The sequence below is a fragment of the Protomyctophum parallelum genome (assembly GCF_964188405.1).
Source record: "Protomyctophum parallelum genome assembly, chromosome: 17".
In the NCBI taxonomy this organism is placed as follows: Eukaryota; Metazoa; Chordata; class Actinopteri; order Myctophiformes; family Myctophidae; genus Protomyctophum; species Protomyctophum parallelum.
This window is the reverse complement of record NC_139719.1, coordinates 23,723,546-23,746,759: the sequence shown is the minus strand read 5'-3', so window position 1 is coordinate 23,746,759 and position 23,214 is coordinate 23,723,546. Positions and strand designations below refer to the sequence as shown.

Here is a 23,214-nt window from a genome sequence, read left to right as displayed (position 1 = left end):
ATGCCGGGGGGGTTCTCAACCTGTGGGTCGCGACCCCTCGGGGGTTATTATTTTTGAGCGGTGCAACCACTCCAAGGAACAGCAATGTCCGTGTTCATGTGTCTATGTGACGTTAATGAGCACCAGTATGACTATTAGTACCAGTAGGGGCGCTGTTGTGCCAGAAACAGAGAGACAGATAGTGCTGCACTGTTGCCTGCTAATATGAGAGTGAGAGAGAGAGAGGGAGGGGGGGGTGAGAGGGGAGTTGCACCACTCAGTTCACACGGGTGTGATTTCTTTTTGCAACTGAATGGCAAGAAAATTGAAATGAAGAGTTTACACATAGTACATGCATACATTTCCTTAATGATTATATATGGTTTCAGTATTATTCATATCTGGTTTCAGTATTCATTTATGATATATTTTCTCTATTATTAAGGTTATTTTTGCAGTCAGCTTGTATTGGGGGTGGGGAGGGGGGACAGGGCGGGGCGGGGGTCGTGTGACATAGCCAAAGCATTTCCGGGGGTCCCCAGCCAACAACGTTGAGAACCCCTGCCCTATGCCTCCTGATGAGGGATAGGGGGGAAATAAGTGTCTTGCTTTTCTTTAGGCCCCTGGTCGTGGAATGACCTGCAGTTCAGAATAAAATTGGCCTTGAAAGTTCCTTTGATGAGTTTCAACAGGATCATCTTAAATGTACAGTCCAACACCTGCACATGTTCGGATGTGTACTAGCCTTTGCATATAGGCCCATATCTTTATTGTGTATTTGCTCATGTGCACAATTTCTTGCGCCCGGTTTCTGTTAATGTACCATTGTTGGAGATTTGTTGTATACTTCGTATAGGTTTTTTGAGATATGTCATGGATGTATTATTTGGCTATTGTGTAATTTGACATGTACGATGTAGCATTGAAGTGTCCTTTTGTTTCTGCCTCTTGGCCAATTCCCACTTGCAGAGACTCAGTCTCTCTCTAATGTGTTTTTACTGGTTAAATAAAATAAAACGTAGGCCGTAGGGTAGGCTTAGGGCATACAGTAATAATAATAATAATAATAATAATGGATTTTATTTATAATGCACTTTACATTCTAGTGAACCTCAAAGTGCTACAATGAAATGAAAACAAAACAAAAATCAATAAAAGGAAGTACATGGGCCACATGCGGCCCGCATGTCAGAATACTGATATATTATTGATTTCAGCTGTTACAATTCCAAACATGCAAACATGACCCGCTTTTGTATGTCCATAAAGTTTTTTTTTTTTTTTTTTTTTATAATTTTTATCCCACGATTTTGTAACCCATTTTTCACCCCTGTGTCAATTATCTAATGTGATCCTGGGCTCTACACACCCTCCGCCAACCTGGGGAGAGCAACGGACTTGAACTCATGCTTCCTTCATGCCTGAGTGTCCAAGTTGCTCCTTTACACCTGACAGGTGCGTGGAAGGAACACGTTATTCCAACCAGTTCCATTCCTCCCCATCAGGCGCCCCGGCTGGCCAGGGGGAGGCAGTTTAGAGACCAGGATTACTGCATGTTTTTGTGAGGGTACCTACCCTAGGGGACACGGGGAGAACATGCAAACTCCACACAGAAAGGCCCTTTCGCCAACACCGCCTCGGGTATGGGCACTGATGACGCGGAGGAGGAAACACGCCGCCAGCACCCACAGCGCCCCGAGCGGGAATCGAACCCAGGACCTTCTAGCTGTGAGGCGACAGCACTAGTCAGTATGGACAGTATGTCCATAAAGTTAACATACCGGTTACTATAACAAAATTAATTTGAAATTAAACAAAACGGTTATTTTTCAGGATTCCAATTTAATAAAATGGCCCATTTTTTTCAGGATTACAATTCAAATATAGCAAAAAATAGCTGATCTACAAGATCAAAACGCATTGTGGTGTGACGCGTTGTGAGCTTGTAGATCGGCTATTTTTGCTACGACAGAAATATGTACAGTAATGTGTGCCCTCTGGAGTGAGTGTGGAAATATAGTGGCCCTCTCCATCGTCAAAGTTGCCCCTGCCGTAGGGCATGCATATTTCAGATGTTCAGTTTGAGATGATGTGGCATTGCCATGTGTTATCTCTGTAGTGTTTGAAGGGGTGCATCTATATTGGATGATGGTGTTGGTTGAGTTGCATTCATCTGACTTTGTTTTCTTTCAAGAAGAAAAGAGATGACTGTGGCCTCGGCAGCAACATACTGTACATACTCATACCCAAACTTTTCCCATGTATAAAAAATGACTTTCTCCTACTTTCATATTCAACATTTTGTGCCCAAGGCAGCTCAACTTGACTGTGCGATCGACCTGCAGTTCAAGCGTTATAATGCCAAAACAGACACACTGGCAGGGAAAACATAGTCTCCGGCCTCAAAAACTAAATATTGTTTTTATCAATAAAAACAATATTTTTATTTATGTATTTATTTCAGATGTTCGCCTATATTGACAGGTCAGGAAATTCCAAATGTTGCTCTTTATCAACGTTTCGGTCGTTAGACCTTCATCAGGACAGACACATTTGTCAAGATCTCCTTTTGGGGTATAGAGTTTGCCTCTGTACAAGTGAATAAGTGCACACTAAGTACTGATATAGTAAATTAAAGGATAATTCGTAAGCTATTATACAGTTGTATATATTGCAATAATAATCTGCACACCGTTAGAGAACCATTGCACTACACCAGGGGTGCCCAAAAGTTAGATCACGGTCTAATAATAATAATAATAATATATAAATATATATATATATATTTATATAGTGCTTTTCTGGGTATTAGAAAAACTAGTTAAAAGGTTAAAAACTAGAAATCAAAATCTACCAGTAGACCACTAAGGTTGTGCAGGTAGACCACTTGACATGGTCCTGAAAAAATATATAATTAATTTAAAAAAGGGCCTGTCAGCTCAAACCAGCATTACAATACTTTGTTTTCAAGAATGTTGTGCACAAATGTAAGTTATATACAAAAAAAATCCATTTCACCCTCTATTTGCCATTCCATGTGCATTTGTCTTGCATGTAACACCAGCGCTGCTATTCCAAAGCCCCCTCAGGTACATTTTTTAACTATTTTCAGCAATGGGATCATCATTTTTCTGGTGGGTAGATCATGTTGAACTGGTCATGTTGAAAGTAGCTCTCAAGTAAAAAATGTGTGGGCACCCCCTGCACTACACTGACCTATCATAATGCAGACATGTACAGTATTATCCCAGCAACGGTATATTTGTTGGATGACCTCCAGGTCAGCGGGCTAAAGACATTGACTACAGGAAGCATTGATTTATTTAGCATACAATCTGTCAAATGTATGCCTGTCAAATGTATGAAACCTAGAAACCTAGCTTTCTATATCATCCAGTGGAAGGATTTCTTAAAATGGAGCAGCGGGCTGGTCCATCCATATTTATCTTTCTCTGACAATAAAGACAGTTGAGAGGGAGAATCCTCTGGTGGGATTTGGTTTTAGGCCAATGGGGGTACATGTGGTTATAGGGCCTTAACCACTGCACTATCTCTGGGCACCTGATGGAAGCCCAGAGGTACAATGGTGACAGAGCTGGCCTCTCTCCAAGAGTTAGTCAAAACAACGTGGATATAGATTCAAGATGGCAGTTCTTAACAACAAAGCATTAGATATAGATAAATCTGTGTAAATGTGGCTCCCTCTTGAATTCATTTCAAGAGAGGGAAATTAATTTTCACATCACCAGTCAACGTTTTTATGACATTTTATGTGGGAACTAAATCGGGACTTCATGACACGTACAATGTGGAATTCCTATGATTTATTCTAGTTTCCAGCGTTTTGGGGCAGACTTGCTTCAAGTTCACAGTTGCAATTTTCCAAGGGTGTATAAATCGCTGAGTGCACTGTGTAATGTTTTGTTTAATAATGTGTGAATGGGGCACCCTGGTGGCTCACCTGGAAAGAGTGCATTCCATATAAATAAGGCAAAATTCCTTCCTGCAGCTGGCCCGAGTTCCAACCGACCAGACTCCAGAGGGTCTTTGCTGCAAGTCTCACCCCCCCCCCCCCCCCACACACACACACACACACCCACACACACACCTCCTCAGTTCTTCCTGGACTACAATGGACTACAGACTGTGTTTCCTGTAGTTTCAGTCAGAACAACATATTAAAATATTGTCTGAGTGAAACAAAAGGCAATTGCTGACAAACTCTCTTTACTAAAATCAAATGCACGCTCATACAGTAACTAAGGCGTAAGCGATAGGAATAAGTGCATCTCCCTTAGTGCATGGGGGTTGCAACCACCAAACTATAGAAGATCCATAGAAGAATTCAGAATCATCTCAGTTCTTCACTGAAGACAATAAATGAATCCCTCCTAGATGATTATGCCACAGTATAGGATTGGAAAACCAGTTCAATCGTGCGATAACATAGCAGACGACTGATACAGGACAATCGACTCATGCAGAGAAACTGAATGTATCCTCAGGTGCTGGAGAGCATGCTAGCAGGCTAGTGCACCTCCAACGAATGAGTAGATGAAGGAGACAGATGCTGATACGTTTGCACTTCCACAAAGAGATTAGGTCCTGCAGGAGGCTCTTCGACCGACAACTCCAACCCAAGCCTTTGCTATTATGCTATACTGTATGTCATGACGAATTAGATATAATGTATCACTTTCACCCGTTTCCCTCAGTTTTCTCAAACTATACTTACTGTACCCCTATCCATCTTTATTATCTCAGAGATCATCAAGAAGATCATGCATGCGTGTGTGAGTTGTGTGTGTGTGTGTGTGTGCATGTGTGTGTGCGCGCGCACTGAGTTAAGGAAATACAGGACATAATGTTACAGAACCAGAAAGATTGCCACCACAGCCCGGCCGCAAAACGAACATACAACCCTTCCTGTGGACACGGCCGAAAATAACGGTGGCCGCGGGGCGGACAGGCCCCGAACGGCTAAGCTAAGACGGGAATGATGTAAGTTGGAAACGCATGCCCCGCCAATGTTATGCAATACCCATTGCACCAGTTATCAGAATACCCGTCTGTCTGTGTCCGTTTTATGCCATTTTATGTATGGAGTTCTGTGTGAGGCATACCCCAATCTGGGAACTGAATGTGGATAACAGGATGTTGGTCCGCCCTCAGCCCTCCTCTTCCGGGTGGGCACTAATGCTTTCATTCCCACTAAGCACGTTCTGAATGCCCCGGCCAACAGATTCAGTAGCGCAGCTCAGAATCTGTTCTTGAGAGATTAGGCATGCCCAAATATGTCACATTAAGGACATTATAGGGGCATGTTTGTGCAGGTTTATCTATATTAGTTTATTCATCTGTCTGTCTGTCTTGTGTCCCTTTTATGCCCATATGGAGATCTCTATGTGTTTGTCTGTCTGTCTGTGTCCCTTTTATGCCCATATATGGAGATCCCTGATGTCATCAGCATATGGGCGCAGCGCATGGATTGGCCCTCGAAATCCTACATGGGCTGTGCAAGGACGCTCTGTAATTGGCCAGTGCACTTGTGCAAGGACGTGCTGTGTACAGTGGCCATGTAGCCACTTTGAGTGGCTCTTCGAAACGCTCTCGAAAAAAAAACATGATTTACTGTTCTGCCTATACGGTCGCAACTCGAATGGCCTCGAGTCGGCTAAGCGAACGTCGCAACGTTCGACAATCTAACTCGCTCGCTTTAGCTCGCTCGGTGGTGTCTCACGTATAGCTCAAGTTCACTTGAGATGACGTGCCTCCATAGCGGTCTAGTGAAGTCCATAGAGTTAGTTGTAGGCACTTCGGCGTTGGCCACAAAAGCGGGGCGTGGTTATAAGCACAACCCGCATAGGGTCTTGGTTGTTCTAGACAACCAACCGTATCTCCCTATAAGTGTGTATCTGTGGGGGGTGGGTGGTTGCCAGCTGAAAAGCAATTCTGCAATTCCGCCCCGAAAATGCACCCCGAAAATGTATAAATGCTGAGCCTAAAGAGATGGGGAAAACAGAGCAGTAATCTCTGCCTTGAGGCTTCCCTATTTATAGGGGGCAAAATGTCAGATCAGATTAAGATAAGTGATGGCCATTTGCTGCCCTCTGCTGGACACAGAACAAACCATGTATCTGTCCTGTTATCATTTTAATTCAGAACTAGCAACAGTAAAGGATGCTTGTTAATCAACTAATACCAGCCGGCAGTAAGCCATGTTACCTTGTATTTGACGTGGACATCACAATCACATGATTGGACAGGCCAAGGAAGCTCATACATCTAGAAAAAAACAAAAACAATCATAGAGCACTATACATCTGTGAGTTAGGATGCAGATGACGCAGTAGCCTAATTGTAGTTTATTATTGTCTCCACCAGGCCGAAGGCATGTGGGGAGAGTATGTTTTGCACTCCGTCCGTCCGTGTGTCCGTCCGTCCGTGTGTCCGTGTGTCCGTCCGTCCGTTAGCAGCTAATCTCGGCCACCGTTAACCCGGTCGATGCCAAATTTTGCACACACACTCCCTGGATGCCAACGATGAACCTCTGCCCCAAACTTTCCAGAACGGCCTGTTATAGCGCCACCAGGAGGCCGCTTTGTGCAAAACAAGTTTTTGCACAGTACACCTACAGATTTTGTCCAAACATCACGCAAATTGGTACACAGTCTCTCTAGAGCCATTCAACGAAACGGGTCTTTCAGATTTCTCAGACTCCATCCTGATTGGTTAAGATTGGCTTCCAAAGTTCACAGGAGTGCTCAGTTTCAAACAAAATGCTGCAAATCATGAACACATCGCATGATTTCCTTGAAATTGTGCACCCACATTCCCACTAGGCCGAGGACGAAATGCCACATGAACAATTTCAACTCAGCCTCAAGGTGGCGCTATAACTGGCCGAAAAGTGTTTTTACCTCTAACTGCACGAATCTGTGGATCACTTTGTATGCCAACTCCCTAGAGGCCAAGGAAAAACCTTTGTCTGGAATTTTTCACATCTGCTCTTTATAGCGCCACCAGGAGGCCCACATATGTAAAACACATTTTCTATTATTACTCCTTCAGATTTTATCCAAATTTCACGCAAATCGGTACACATGATCTCCATAGTCATGTGATCAACACAGGTTTGTTTGATTTCTCATATTCCATCCTGATTGGCCACGATTGGCTCCTACAGTTTTCAGGAGTAGCAAATGGCCACAACTCCTCACGAGTCAACGCAGCGTCCGATTGCGATGAAACTGTGCACGCATATTCCCACTAGGCTGAGGAAGAATCCTGGTGGAGACCTGTGCCGATTGGCACTTTATCTAGTATTGTATATGTTGCAGCACTGTAGGCACATAAGGCAATTCAATAGATTGAGACTTCCCAGTTAAGTCTCCAGCTGACTGCTGTCCTGCTAAACACATCTTATAGTGACTGACATGTGCATCTTGAGCGGTGGGAAGTCGAGCTTAATGAAGGTTTTTAGACAATAAAAGGAAATAGGCTATAATGGCGCAATATTCAATATTGCCTAGTTGGAAGAGCCGGACTGACCATACTCGAGTCCTCCTACACTCGTTTACTTCCTTCCTACTGACACATGCTAGACTAGACGACTACTCACTCTAGCATAGCTAATTTGAATTTTCATAGCATAGCAGGTTGGAAAGTTAAGCATGCCCCTAAAAACAATTACTTAAAAGCCTGTATCAAAATTGATACATTTGAACATAGCATAATCAAAATATAATATTGGCCACATATTGAATATTTTGGTAAAAGCAAGCACCAATTATGGGTCAAATGTCACACCTCCAGTACATACTGTAGTGTACATGCATTTGCATACACACTATGCAGACACCTGCGCCTTTTTAACCAATAGGTTCTACTGCCCTCTAGTGTTTGTTTGAAATTGTGAAATATGAACACCGAGTACTGTACATTTTATGCATTACATGATTACAGGATGACCATTTGATATTTGGCAGCATTTTTAAATGAGTCCAACAAGACTTAATTATTGCTGAAAACTTAAATCCTAAATGTATACTTCTCACATGAATTGGACCGAGACGATGACCTTTGGGAAGATGCCCATTGGGAACACATACCCCTCAGGTTATGCAATAAGTGTTGTAGCATACAGTACGCGTTGCCAGACAACGTACATTTAGTACAGTGGTTCTCAACCAGTGGTCCCTGAGGGGGTTCCAGGTGGTCCCCAGCTAAATGGAGAGTTGGTAACCAAATTGACCCTTGTAACATGTGATTTTTACGCTCACAAGATTTAAAATATTGTCTGCATTACTACATTTGCAAGAAGTCTACACAATTAGAGAATGTAGAGAAATTGTTATTTTGATCGTTTGCCTGTTCTCTCCTATAGTACCACATCAATACAGCATGGAAATGTGGACAAAATATTATCCAGCGATAACGAAAATATTCTTTAGTATTAATAGGGTCTCAGAGAGTAAAGCTCATCAAATGGTGGGCCTTGTCTCGAATTACAAATGGGCCTCGATATGAAAAAGGTTGAAAACCACTGATTTAGTAGATAATTACATAGCCATTCTTTTTTTTATGTTTTTTTTGTGGCTTTCGCCTTTAATTTATATAGACGGTAGGCGGTAGGTAGGCTGACAGGAAATGGGGAGAGATGGGGGGGAAGGCCGTCGGGATCGGGAGTCGAACCCGCGGCACACTGCCAGACTGGATAACCAGCCAAGGTGCCTGGACCGCTGAGCCATGGCCCAGGCCTTAAATAGCCATTCTAACACAAAGGTACACCGTACACTACCATGTTTCATTCCCCCAGGCCCCAAAGGAAACCCATTATGATTCAATAATGTGTCAATCAAAAGACAAGGTTATATATAAATTTCCTGAAACGCTCTGTTTGGAATGTTTTTTTTTAACTGCAGTTCACAGCAGCTCTCAGCACAGAGGACAAGGGGGCCTACAGGTTCAAAGGGCACAAAGTGCTCTGAATGTTGGAGGAGAGCCCTGCATTGTAAGACCTACGCGTAGCAGGAGGCTGTGTAAGCGGTACATGAAAAGCTAAACCATAAAAATGTTGAATTATATACTGCAGCAACTATGGAGGAAGACACATCACTTAATAGATTGTGGTGTATTGGGCTACCGATTTCACATGAGAACATGCATTTTGCATCTATTTTTCTAATAGATTAGTAACTGCCAGACAGGGACCTCTTGCTTAGAGAATATTCTTGGGAGTGATCAGAAACTCAAACATCTAACAGTATTCTCCCTGCAGAAAGTAATGGGATCTGAATCACATCGAACACTGATCCCTGCAAAAACTAAATGGCACATCCTCCATTATTCCACATCGTACAGTATATTAACTTGTAGTTATACCCTCCTCGTTTCCTGTCTGAAAATAGAGAACACGACCGATTCGACCGGTCCGGTCTCAGCAAACTGGACCCTTTATTAGCTGATGTTCCGACTCTTTACGAGTGGTGCAGCGGCGAGTGCACTAGCCATGTGATATCTAGCTCTTCCCCCATAATCACCATCACTCTCACTTAATCAATGTTTAACAAGCCACCGGCATGGGGTGACACACGCACGCCATGCACTGTGCTCAACTCAGGTTACAATATGCAAACAAAGATCATGGATTAAGCTCTCGATTCAGTGTGCTGCTGGAGTTGGCAGTGGCACTGTAATCACGTGGGGTTTATAAAACAAAAAACGAAACAAAAAACATGTATTTTTACATTGCAATACTGTAGCCGCTGAACCGACACAATCTGCATGGCATTTATTAGGTCATTCCTTACTTAAAATATACAGTAAAATGTAAAGATTGGTACCATCAAGGTTTTTTTTAAAGACATATTTTTCAAATTGACTTCCTAGTTCCTACGTCACATCAACTCCCTAAGGCAACATTACCGCTGTCAAGGACTTCAGAAATATCACTACATTTCATGTAAATACCATTGGTTAGACATGTATGGTAAGGCTTCTACAAACATACATATACAGTAGGTCAAAACAAAGTCCATTTGAAATCTTAATATTCACCAACTCTGTAAGGCCTAAACCACACCAGCTGCAACTCTGTGCAACTGCAAGTAGTTGCATGTTGCAAGGAGTTGCATGTTGCAAGTAGTTGCATGTTGCAAGTTGGTGCATGTTGCAAGGAGTTACAAACTTACATGTTGCATGGAGTTGCATGTTGCAAGTAGGTGTAGATTAAATACAAAAGTAATCTCAGTATAGTCGTGTATATCTATGAACTGAACTTTTGTAAACAAAGGCTCTCTCTAAGTCCAGGCATGTCTTGAGACAAGAGGCATGCACCTGTATTTGAGAAGACAAAACGTTTTTATCTTTTTAATTAACACTATGAGATTCATTATTAGATTTCCAAATTCCAATTACTCTTTGTCTAGTTTTAGAAATGAAATCAATACTCAACCTTGTAGACGATACTTCTGAATTAGATCGAGAGAATCTTAAATGCTCAGACAGTATCCAAAGCCCTATTTATGCTCATATCTTATAGTACCAATTATCTCATTTTTAAATGAATCAATTTTATCTTAAAACGTATACAACTAAAGCTAAAGTTTTGTTATACACTGTACCAGATACAATTCTTCACATTGTTACTGTATTGTGTCTTAGTGAATTCTACAATGTCCATTGTCCAATGTCCATTTCAATACACATTAATGACTATCAAACATGTTATCTACAATATATTACAAGTCAAACTACTAGCTACAGTTTTCAATATCTTAAATGAAAGAATACCATTTCAGAAGTTAAGCAACAAATAATGAGGATGTTTCCCTTGAAAAGCAAAGACACTGATGATCACCTAACAAAATAAATGATCACAGAGTCATCAACATTCAGTTTGCAATGTCTTTCAAATGCTATCCTCAAAACAATCAAAACAAAACACTAGGTGACATTTAGAAATGTTTGGTCACTTTGTGCAATGAAGTCCTTGCATATACAGTTTCCCCTTTGTCTAAAGCCCTTGTAGCCGTGTTCAACATGCCTCAATAAAAACAATACAAATAAAACAATGAGGAAGACAAAATTTGAAAGAGACCATTTTCTATTTGACATCTAAATCCTGGCTGCAGGCTCTTTAGGCCTTGTGGGATTTTTTTTGCATCCCTAAAAAAGATCCAATTAATGTGTACCAGTATGGATGCAAAATAACAATAGAGCATGAAGTGGAAAAACAAAAAAACAACAGCAAAAAAAACAAAGCAGTAGCTGGTTTAAACCCTATACTTCCTTTACCGGGTCCTACAGTGGTCCACACTTGGTCCCGTCCTTTTTTTCCCCTCTACAGCAAATCTCTACTACTAAAGATAGCAGACCTCACAATGCACCGCACTGCGAGCTTGTAGCCTTGCCATTTCCCTATTATGACATGCCCAGACTAGAAACAGGTTTATGTGGTTCATTTATATTAAATCAGTAAGTGCTTTTGCCCTGCCCATGTTTCATTGATACAGACCCAGGATGACATACTGACTGAACGGAAGGTAGGAATGGTTTTAATTGGAACGCTCTCTCCAACTCCATCAGGCCTTTGGGATTAATAATACTGGGCAGACGAAGATGTTAATGATCCTAACTAGGCAAAAAATGTATTAAAAAAGGGTTAGGTTAATTCCCCCCCCCCCCCCCCCCCCCCAAGATGCTTTCATAAATTAATCACCAGATGGCTCAAAATGCTCCGTCATTCCTCAGTCTTGGGGAGTTTCCACCCAATCTTGAAAGTTAGACTGGGATGATCAATTTTGAGATGAATTTGATCTCAATTTACATTTCTGTGTATCCTGTGAAGACTGAGTGAGCCTAGTCTAAACGTGTCCGGAGTCATACATCTTTCTACCATGATTTAAGGTGCCTGGTTGAATAAGTGTTGGACCTTGGAGGCGGAAAAAACCTACACACGCACAAGCAAAATGTAGGCCAATTCAGAAAAAGGCTAGCTCTGAACTCTGTATTAACTTTTGGTTGCTTGTAATTTTGGTGTACGAGGAACAGCAGCTCCTTCTGTGGCTGCAGTTTCCATCCCTCTGGATGGCCAAGTTAACTGCTCAAAATGTAAATGTAAACCATTAAAAGGCAAATTCTTGCCAAGAGTAATTTGATGCCCTCCAACATCTGAGTGGAGCCTGGAAGTGCATATTTATGCACTCCAAATTATAGCAAATATATTCTTCAAATAGTATATGCCGCCGAACGCCTGACTCCAATTTTGGGGATTTTTAAGTTTTTACTAGGCATGTAAGGATATATCGTAAATAGATTAAAATCGATTCAAACTATTTCATTTCATAATGTTTGTGTAACAATTTATAATCTGTTCAATAAAAACCTATTTGACAAAAAAATAATCGATTCAAACTGGTGGCAATTTAAATTGAGATTAATCGCAATTTGAATCGTGAGAGGGCACGTAAAAAATACTGTAGGATCTTTGTAAGAGAATTGATTAAAAGAAAATCAGTCATTTGTTACTGTATTGACATGATAAGAGAAGAACATTAAAAGAGAAGAAAGAAAATACTGGATTTGTGTAAGAGAAATAATAATAATTGTGTTTAAAGAATTGTCAAAATAACGTATCGTGAAACTAGTATCTGATTCCAATCATATGGTGAGTTGATTGAATCGTTCATGCCTAGTTTTTTCCTTGTTTCGAGACTCATACAAGCTCTAACTATAGCGGAAGTTTCATGAAGAAAAACAAAACAAACAAAAGCATAGGTTGTCAATCTTAAAGTTTGACTACTAATAATACATCCTGAAAACCTTCAAAGATACAAGGTCTTCTGACAGCAGTGAAAAAAGTCGCTCCTAATCCCTACAGTATCATAGAATATAAATACTGATCTGGCACCAGCTTGCCTTCAAAGTTACTATTATCATGTCACTTGACCAGTGATACTATATCAGTACAGAGTACTGCTACTCAGCAGCATTTACACACACACACACACGCAGACTCGGCTGTAGAAAAGATGCTTGCTCTGGCACAAATCAGGACAAGAAGAGTCCAAATATAGAAACGTTCAGATAAAAATAAAGTTCCTCAACATTCCAATCTCGGACCTAGAGCCGAGCGGACAGGGGCTAAATATAAAACCCTGTGGTTCCTCGTGTTTCGCCCCTGCAGAAGTCACAGCGCTCCTATAACCGCTGCGACAAACTCACAAGACTGCTTTCCTAAGTGGAGAAAACCTCAAGAGGGAGAATATCTTATGTAGGACTGGATCTGAATAAATACAGCAGTATGTTACAAAACGAAACAAACTTGACTTCACGGTTAAAGTGTGTCCATGGGTGTGAAACGGTCTAAAAAGGGCTTGATATACTTCATTGCACACCGAAAAGGCCGATCTACAAGCTCACAACACATTGCAGTGCAACGTGTTGTGAGCTTGTAGATTGGCTATTTTCGGTGTGTAATACCGGCATGAAACTAAGTATAAATCACCCGTAACAATTCTTTATCACTTTCTGACACCCTTCATTTCTACAGCATCTCTGCACACTACGGATGCTTTCTTTAGAAGTGTCACTCGGAAAAAGACACATAACTCCAGAGATGGACTTAAATAATTGTAACAGTCCACTTTCCTCCCCGTCAATGCTCCGTTTACAGTTACGTGTTCCAAATCCCTGACTGGGGGATGAGGGGGGGGGTGGTTGGTACCATGGCAGCATCCCCAACAGGCTTCATTCATAGAGCTCTGTTCAGCAATACTAGGAGGCAAAGAGAGCTAGAGAAAGCCATGGCTCCTTGCGGGCCCCGAGGCCAATGCAAAGGCCTGATACTCTGTGTTTCACAGCAGTCCATAGGGACTTTGGGGGAGGGGGGGGGGGGGGGTGGGGGGGGGGGTGGGCGAAGGAAGGAGGTGTCCTCTTCCGGCCCCATCAGTACTTATTAATCCCGAAGATCCTCACGCCATGCAGCTGCGGGAGCTTGGGGATGAGCACTGTGAGCAAGGAGACGCTGTTGACCACAAAGTGGGTCTGGTCATATTTGGTGTAGAAACTGGTGAGGATGAACCTACAGGGTCATAGAAGAGGGGAAGGGGGAGACAGGAGAGAGCAACGTTGTTGAAAAGGGGGTGATGATGAATGAACGAATTATGATGATGATCCGCTCTGAACTATGGGTGAACTTTCATTTTCCTTTTGGGAAAAGGGCGCTTGTTGTCGTGCATTTAAAAAAGGAAAGCTACTTGCAGGATTACAGGTTTCAACAAGAACTATGACAAATGCTAACAAGTCCTGGCATCCAAATACAGACTTTTAGTTTTATCAGGGAAACCGAAGGACGGAAATAGAACATTTTCCCCCACAACGTGACAAATGGCTCGTACGGAAGATACACACCAAAAACATAGAATAAATGTTCAGGGAATTACTTGTTTGTATGCGTTTAAAAATCTCACACTAGTCTACATTTGTTGCTTTGATCTGATAACTACTATTACTTATGATCATTAGACAGTGACACGTTTAGTAAATCACAAATAGCAGAGAGTGCATTTGCATCTGAGAGGCAGTGTCATCAGTGCCAACTAAAAGCAATTGCAACGTCTGTGCATGCCAAAACAGCACCAGACAAAAAGGCAACAGTCAAATGTCTTGTATTTGAATCGTTATGTCTTTATCCAAGCACAAACAGACCTATTGAAATTCACCAACAGCGCAAGTGAGTGACATACTGACATAGAGTCTCTTACTCTCTTGATTGAGTATCCCGCCAGAACACTTACCATAATTATGAGCCCTGACAAGCCAGCGACTACAGCCAAACATTGGATGCTGTGAGTGGAAAGACCACCAGTCGATATTCAGGGGAAGAGGAAACTAACGGTGTTGAATCAATGCCAACATGCTTTTCATAAGTAATGGTGTTTATCATTAGATGATATCTTGGAACTTCCTGTCCACTACAGAACCAGTGATGTCATGGAAGCTCACCCATACTGCGAGTCTTTAGCAGACGTGTTCACTTCACTTTAGCCTTAATCTAAGGCTTGAATACGTGCACTGTTCCCTCTTGGTGCTGGTTGCAACATTACATTACCAAGCAGCTTTTGAAACTGGTAAGAGTAACTTAAGATTACTTTATTGGACTTGTTACACAAGGCAAATGGAATTTGGCATTGCACTTGTAGACAGACGTGCAATTGTGCACACTCACATTTCACATTTGCATGTAATGTTCTCTATTATGTTTCTATGCGAGAGTGTGGGTCTGTCTGTGTGTAACTGTGTGTGTGTGTGTGTGTGTGTGTGTGTGTGTGTGTGTGTGTGTGTGTGTGTGTGTGTTACCACAGGACAGAAAAAAAGATTACATATTCTGTGGATACAACCCCAAAGTGTCTACTTCCTGCACAAAGATCCCTTGCTAGTTAAAACTAATTTACTGCCAGAAGTGATTCTCGCTGCGTTTAGCTTCTGCCACGTCAGCTGGACGTTTTATTTTGAAGACCACAAATTCACAACCTCTGAACCGGAAGTCAAAGGCCAATTTTAGCCTTCATCTTTTTACAAGTCAACCGAAACGCTAATATTGTAACCGCGAGGCAGGGACGCTTTAGTTATGCTAAAGATTACAGGGTTTTAGGATTTCAGTGGCAGTGGCAAGGGGGAACCTTTTCACTGACGGACCTTAGCCTAGCCGAGCGTTGCCTAACAATGGAGAGCTAAACAGACGGTGGTGAAGAGCTGATCTCAAACTGAATCAATAAAAAACCCTAAAGACCTTAAAGACGTTTTTGGCGCTGTGGGCTAGAAAACAAAAGACGTTTTTTGGCATTCTATGGACCTTGGCAAGATTTGATATCTGGCCATGAGGACAGGGACCACAACAAATGATTGACCCCCCCCTCTCTCCCTAAAACATCCCATCCTCGCAACACATGGTCAGAGAAGGACACCATGTTTAGGTTTTGCCTTTACTTACAATACGATGGGAGTGATGGTGAGGAATTTGCGCGAGGCTGTGAACTGCACACCATAGTCCATCTGCTCCCAGTGGGTGAGGAGGCGAGCCTTGCCCTGGTCCGGGGTCTCGAAAGGGGTCCCTTTGACGGTGTGGAGCAGGAGGTACATGCACTGCAATGGAATGAATACACCAGAACTAGTCAGACAGTCACTGACACAGCATTTTACATGCTGTAAAATGCTTAATGTTATGTTATGTTAATTTAACTCAAGAGTGTACAGATGTACACACTTACAAATGAGGTTACATTTGTACACTCCCAGTGTTACAAATGGATAAATAAACACTAAGGATTTCACTGTGTACAGATCTGTAAAAAATAATTTAGTTTGGTTTAAAAGATGTTTAGGAACTTCCTGAAAAAACTACTTTGTCATTGTTAAGAAAACAAATACATGTTTAAATGTACACAGACTTCATTGTATACAAAAGAATAGTTGTAGACTTTTAGATCAATGTGAGCTGGCATATAGTGTGCAGCCAGGCCCAGGGCATACAGCAAGCTTGAGGGAGATTTATGATGCGAGGCTGGGCAATAGCTCAGTTATTTGAAACATTAATTCCACCTATTTCAGAATAAACAATAAAGAAAACTGAACTGTAGGTACTGTAGTGACTCCTGAAAGGGCAGTATATTTCATACCCATGACGATGCATTGCACAAAAAGCAATAGCCAAGCCTAGCCAAACCTGAACATTAAAATGGTTGCATTTAGGCATTAGACTACAGAGGTTAAATCTATCCCCTGACGAAAATGAAAGCATGGGTATCGAGGCTACATTTCAACTAGTATAAGATAAACCTTTATCTTGCCCAAGGGTAAATTCATTCAGGTATATAGTTAATATGCATTAGGTTATGTTTAGGTATGAGTTTGGTGCGTGCTAACTGGAATGCTCGCCTTAAAGGGGAATACCACTCATTTTCAACATTTTACTATGTCATTTACTTGATGACATCATCAAGATGTGTTTCACCATGTTAATGATTTTTGTCAGACCTCCAGTTCTAGGAAACACAGAATAGGGGGACTTTTTTATTTTATTTCCACACTAAGGTACAGTATATTAATGAACATAGTAAAATGTTGAAAATGAGTGGAATTCCCCTTTAAAACAATTGTTTCCACCGACCTCACGCCGAGAGGCTCCGTGGGGAGGTTCTTGTATTTAGTTTTACTGAGAATAAGGTTAGAAATAAGTTTAGGGTTACGCATATTTTTACTGGGGTTAAATTTAGGAATAGGGTTAGGTTTTGTCAACATTTACGAGGTTAAGTTTAGGAATAAGGTTAGATTGAAAGTTTGAAACGTTTAAGCATAGTTCAGGAATACCAGGCTGACCAGTTCTGCCAGCTGTACACTCGGGACGACTGTGTTTAAATTTAAGGCAAACGTTCCAATATTCTCGTGCGTTAGTTCCGGGCAGAGCCATAGAGTAAGACAGAGTTACGACAACTCCGTTTACTTCATGGGGCCAGGCTCTTCTACATAGACTTCTATTGAATAGGGACAACCGGAAGTTTACGGAATGCATTGGAGTCTATGGGCTAGCGTGAGTACGTGACCAGGCTGTTTTCTGCCCCCTCAATGTCGCCCAACTCTGTCTTACTCTATGGATCTGGTTTGGGGTAAGTCTGGGAGGGTGCTTAGCCAATGAGATTGCGTAATGTCAAACTCTGAGCTTGCAAAAATTGGGTACTGGTTATGTGCCCATGTCTGAAAGAAGACCTAATGGAAAAGCTCCCACTGTACTTACTCAATACACTTGGAAATAAAACGTCTGGGTTTCCGAGACTACTTTTCACCTATTTAATAGTAGGATAGGTTACTGCAATTGCTGTATCACCATGCCCTCTGTTGGGTGGTCCAATCCGCATTGGACTACTTTAATCACCACACCACACCACACACACAGTTATACAGTAAGTATACCCAACTTTCTATATATAAAAGTTTGTTCCCTAAAGACCTCTGTGTCTTAAGTTCTTAACCCAATAAAAACCGGGCAAGCATCTGTGTCATCTTAGATTTTAGCGTTGGCTTTTCAAAAAATGGCAAATATACAAACTCACAGCGCGTCACTTCATGCCAACGCTGCACGCATGCACATCTGCTATTTTTGAACAATGGGCAGAATGGGCTTCCGGTCCCAACAATGGATTCAACACATTCAGTTCAGGTTCACACTATGGTACCGGTTGCGCCCTAGTCGGGACCACTTGGCAGATGTTGTGGCAGTGTGAATGCTGCAGTACAGTTCATCGGAGCGTATCACCCAACCATTCCCGGGACCGCATGGAGGTAGTCTGAGTCGGGACCGATTGAAGTGTACTCGGATACGGATCGATGCAATGTGAAAGCATTGAATACAGTCGAATGAAGTGCACTTCATGGGTGCGGAAGAATCAAAGCCCATGTGAATCATCATGGCCAGCGGGGACCAGGCAATCGTATTTCGGGAACAGTTTGAATCAAACAGACTCGGTGTGATGCAGAGTGTGGTGTGGTGTGGTGGGTGGGTGGCATTCTTCCACTGACCAGGTTGTGGATGAGGTTGGTGAGGGTCCAGACCACGGGCACGCTGGCGAACGGAATGCTCAGCAGGATGACGTGGAGTAGGCCGATGCCCAGGACGTAGGAGAGCCAGATGCCCCTGCTGTTCATCACACGGGTGTTGGGGTTCACCTCGCTGTGTGCCGTGCCCACGTTCATGATGCCAGCTGAGGCCCCAAAAGCCTTTCCAAGCCCAGTTATCTCCTCCTGGCTGGGAGATATGCTGTACTGTCTGCTGCTGCACAGAGACTGATACAGATATAGGTCATTGCACAGAGTAACAATGAGTTAGCAAGAGTCAGGGCATGCCACCTTACTGCTGGATGGTGAGTTCAATTTGGTTTTTTAACTTTGTTTAAGTTTAAAGTGTTCATTCACATAAGGGAATAAGCAAGCTTACTATGACTTATTTCAATGACGAGCAACAAAATAAGATTGTCTATTGGGCAATACATTAAAGATGCCAAGAAAATGGAATGAAGTTAAACTGCGTTAAAGTAGGTCATGTTTCCTACGTGAATATAATGATGTGAAGATTGCGAACATATTTGATCTTAATGTCAGCTAATTGGTTGACTAGAGTCAACATGTATATAGCAAGCAGTGGCTCATTCCAATCCAACATGCTCTCTTCATTACCAAGTTGCAAAACAAAACAAATTATCACATATTATACTAGAATACCACTACTTCCACTTACGGGTAGTTCGCGGTAGTAGCACTGGAACTTAGTTAATTAGCCAAATTAACCATTATACTCACAGGGAGGACAAAAATGGCTTCAACTCCGACCCTAGTGTATTGACACCGCAGTCCGTTATCAGTGTTTCCCTTCCCCCGGTCACTTATACTACTGATAATAAGGTGAAGTGAGATAATGGCGAGGCCCCCGACGTGTCCGTTATTCGTCCAGAGCCATGTTTGTTCAGTTCCGAGGGAGCTGGGGAACTGCGCCCGTCTGTCTGCTCACAGACTAGCAACAATGAAGCGAGACACACAGCGGCAGCGGACACTTTTTTTCCCCTTCGTCTTCTCGCCAACAGCTGGTGACAACACAGCACCGTTCTTCATCATAGAACGTCATCCTTTTTTTTCCTGATGCGTGCTGTTTTGCTCCTCGCACTTCGCCCCGGTTGGCTTCCGCCCGTCACGTGGTCCAAGTGGAGCAATCGCGCTCCGACTCGCTGTTGAAAACGCCCCCTATATACGTCACATACGGCGGAGGGAGGGCGCAGAGAGGAAATAAGTAAGTGAATGCATAAATAAATAATTAATTACAATTATTTTATAAATATAAATACAAACACTTCTATTGGATATAAAGGGGGAAAACATGCCTTGCCTTTCATGGCTCCTCATCAAACAATTTACCAGTAGAGATATATTTTTCTTGGGCAGATTTTGTCACTGCATCTGCTGGTACTATTAGTTCATCGAAACAGCCACTGGCTCTGACGTAATTTTGGTTATCATCTGATATCAGTGCACAAAAGGGGGCCCTTGACTTCATACCTAGGCTGAGAAAGAGGAGACCTTGCCAGGGGCATCGAAAATGACTGACAGGGCCGATGCTCCAGACTCAAAATCAAAGGAGATCAACAGTGTCATGTTCTAGATCCACAGATAAGGCCAAACACTTTCATTTAGGCTCACCGTCGCCCAGGGCCATGGAGGTCAACTATGTTCTATTTACATCCAAGGATACATGATCCCCAATGTTTCTTTTAGGGTACCACAGTGCAACAGGTTTGGCCAGCCGACAAGGTATTCTCTCATGCTTATGGCCTCGGGGTGCTACAGCCTTGTTAAAGCAGTGTGTAAACCTAGAGCTCTTCTTCACTATGCGTGCGTAAAAAGGAGGACAATGCGCTGAGATCACTGCTGGCACTGGAAATAATAACAAAATACATGACACTGATAAAATACACCTTTGGAAAGAGGCGAAAGACAGACGTAATGTCAAGTCAACGAAATGAAGTCATCTTCAGACTATGTGTGACAGTTCCTGGGAAAGGCTTCAGGTCTTTTAAAAGAGAGTGCAGCTACAATTATTATTAAAGGCTCCTCTCCTTCAATTCTTCAGTAAGGTATAAATGCATTTATTGTCCTCAGGCCACGGAGGATAATGACACATATTCAAATCAACAAAACAAAGTCATGATCAAACTATGTCTGGGATTTGTGGAAAACATGCTACAATTTAAAGTGAGTATAGCCTACAACAAAACAAATCTTCCAGTGACTACACTAAACACTTTCAGTAAATATATTCTGAATGTCTTCTGGGCAAATGACGATGTTGAGACTTAATTTCTAATTAACCACATCATCCACATGAAGTCATCAGTAAACTGAGTGTAACACCCCTGCCCTGGGAAAGATGCCATTGCTTTAAAAATGGGGAGGGCATTCCATTTACTGAAAGTGTTTTCCATGAAGTCTAAATATTAAAGTAATGTATGAAGCCATATCGGTTCCTCAGTCCACAGGGGATTGCTTTCATGTTTTATCGCACAGCTCCCAACTGAAAAACACTTTTCCTCCATTTAGCTGAGAGGGGGTGGAAACCAGATCTCTGCCCAGAAACAACTTTGACTACTGTCTGAGGATGATCAAATCCAAGCTTCAAAGTCCTGTGGTCTCCCCTGTTTCTTCAAAACCATATATTTAATAGATGTTTAGATATGTTCCTCAGCACGCTACATTTCAGTGAGTATTGACTGATAGCCGCCGGGCACTCATACTTGGGCTTTCAGATGTAACGTGATTCTGTTTCTAGGACTCGTGCCTGTAATAAAACCTTTTAATGATGAGATACATTTCGTACTTATATGCGGTTTCTGGCATTACTGGTTGCTCTTTGCAACAGTTTTTGTTTAAGTGGGAAGGCCAATAAAAGCAGGTAAAATCAGTACATCATAAAACAGTAAACTTCTTTCTATGCCACAATTTCATATACAGTATATAACAGTATATAATTCAAAAGCAGCATTGTTTTGAGGGGCATTTGGGCATTTACAACCCGGTTGTCCTTTTGGCCTCAATGTTGTACCCAATAGACTGTAGAGTAGACGTGTAGTGTATGCCTACTAGCGAGGTTTACGGTTTTCAATATTTATTAATAGATAGTGTATTGTTGTCATTATAATGTCACATAGTCTAGTAGTGCTAGTCCTGTTCAGCTGAACTTTCCTGTGTGGGGTCAGCAGAATGAGTCTGCCTTTAATAATAGCTAATAGTTTGGTGATATGACAGCAGTTTCTTATTTTCTACTGCACTTTGTATTTTTGTCGAGCCCAGTCCTCAAATATACTGTAGCTTTTATTACAGAGCGTTCAAACCATAGACTGTAAGGTTCAAACTGTTCGTTTGGTGCAGCAAAGGATGCATTGAGGTCAAGGTTGGTGTTCTCGGCAGAGGAAGTTGGTGTGTTTGACAGAACATACATCCTCTGTCGTAACAGACGTTAGTTAGTTATTTATTTTATTTTATTTATCCGTTTTATGACAGTTGTTGAAGAATTTCAAAGCTATGCTCGACATCCAATAACAAGTCAAACAGGGGTTATGTGTTTTGTTTGTACATATGTTAAATAACTAAGACCACTACCCCCAGGAACACACCAAAAAATAACTTCATTTGCACAGTTTGACCACAACCACAATGTACAAAAAGGAAATGGGCAATTCCTTTTTGAGAGGCCCCTGCTATATATACCGTAGCTTTTGACCCCACACGTCTCAATATTTACCATTGACAAAGAAAGTAGAAATGATTTCAAATGTCTGCCAAATCTTGTCCCCACACGTCTCAATATTTGCCATTGACAATGAAAAAAGACATTCGCTGCTGCAAAAGAATAGAATAAAATATATTTATTTTCCATTTGCACAAGTGCATAGGAAATCTTGGAGCGCAGCTCCCAGGGTCAGCATTAAAAAAAGGAGGGACAGGTGAGAAAAGAAACATAGAACATACAATCCTAGAATAAATTGCTTCATAGTCTACCTAAAAAGAATGCATATTCAGTTCGTCTATCAAGTAAAGTGCTTCATAATCTGCCTAAAAACAGTGCATAATGCACAGTAGCAGGGAAAAAACTGTTGGAGAAGCGTGTTGTGTTGTGTGGGTGGAGATGCTCTCTGGCCGGTGGTGACTCAGGTTGTGTCCTGAGTCCCTCCACACGAACAGAGAGTGAGCAGGATGGTGTGGATCCTTAAAACCCATTCTGACCTGAGATCAGATTCTAAAAATGTCTGTTTGAAAATGACAGTTTTCTGAAAAAGCTATGTTTCTATGTCAGTCGTTCTTCGATTTTTCAATAGCTAAAGCATAACATAATGCTAACACCAAAAGGGGTTCCGCCCAAAATGGGTTAAGGATGCTCTGTGCTCTCCTCCTACAGCGCTGTGTGTACAGATTGTGTCCATGGCAGGGAGATTTAATCCAATATCTCTCCGCACTTTTTTGTCAAATATGTTTTTATTGAACAGATTATAAATTGTTACAAACATTATGATATGAAATATATATATATATATATATTTGTTTTTTTATAGAAAACAAAAAATGAAAGAAAAAATACAAGACAAAAAATAGAAAGAAATCCCTTAACCCTCCCACCCATACTGCTCAGTGACA

At 41.8% G+C, this 23,214-nt stretch overlaps 1 protein-coding gene across 4 annotated transcripts in view; it reads right to left on the bottom strand.

Annotated features, from left to right (window-relative positions):
• The window catches only part of ormdl3 (ORMDL sphingolipid biosynthesis regulator 3), a 79,788-nt gene extending 60,127 nt beyond the window's left edge, over nt 1-19,661 (bottom strand). For 2 of the 4 annotated variants that reach the window (XM_083787994.1, XM_083787995.1), the window contains exons 1-3: nt 19,336-19,661; nt 18,559-18,822; nt 15,977-16,128 (exon numbers count right to left, since the gene is read on the bottom strand). In XM_083787994.1, the coding sequence (XP_083644120.1) occupies nt 15,977-16,128; nt 18,559-18,732 (326 nt within the window). In that variant the 5' untranslated portion in view covers nt 18,733-18,822; nt 19,336-19,661. Of the gene's footprint in view, nt 1-11,669; nt 14,066-15,976; nt 16,129-18,558; nt 18,823-19,249 lie in introns of those variants that run through there. The other 2 variants (XM_083787993.1, XM_083787992.1) reach the window with 2 other exon arrangements.
• Between the last annotated feature and the right edge of the window lie 3,553 nt (nt 19,662-23,214).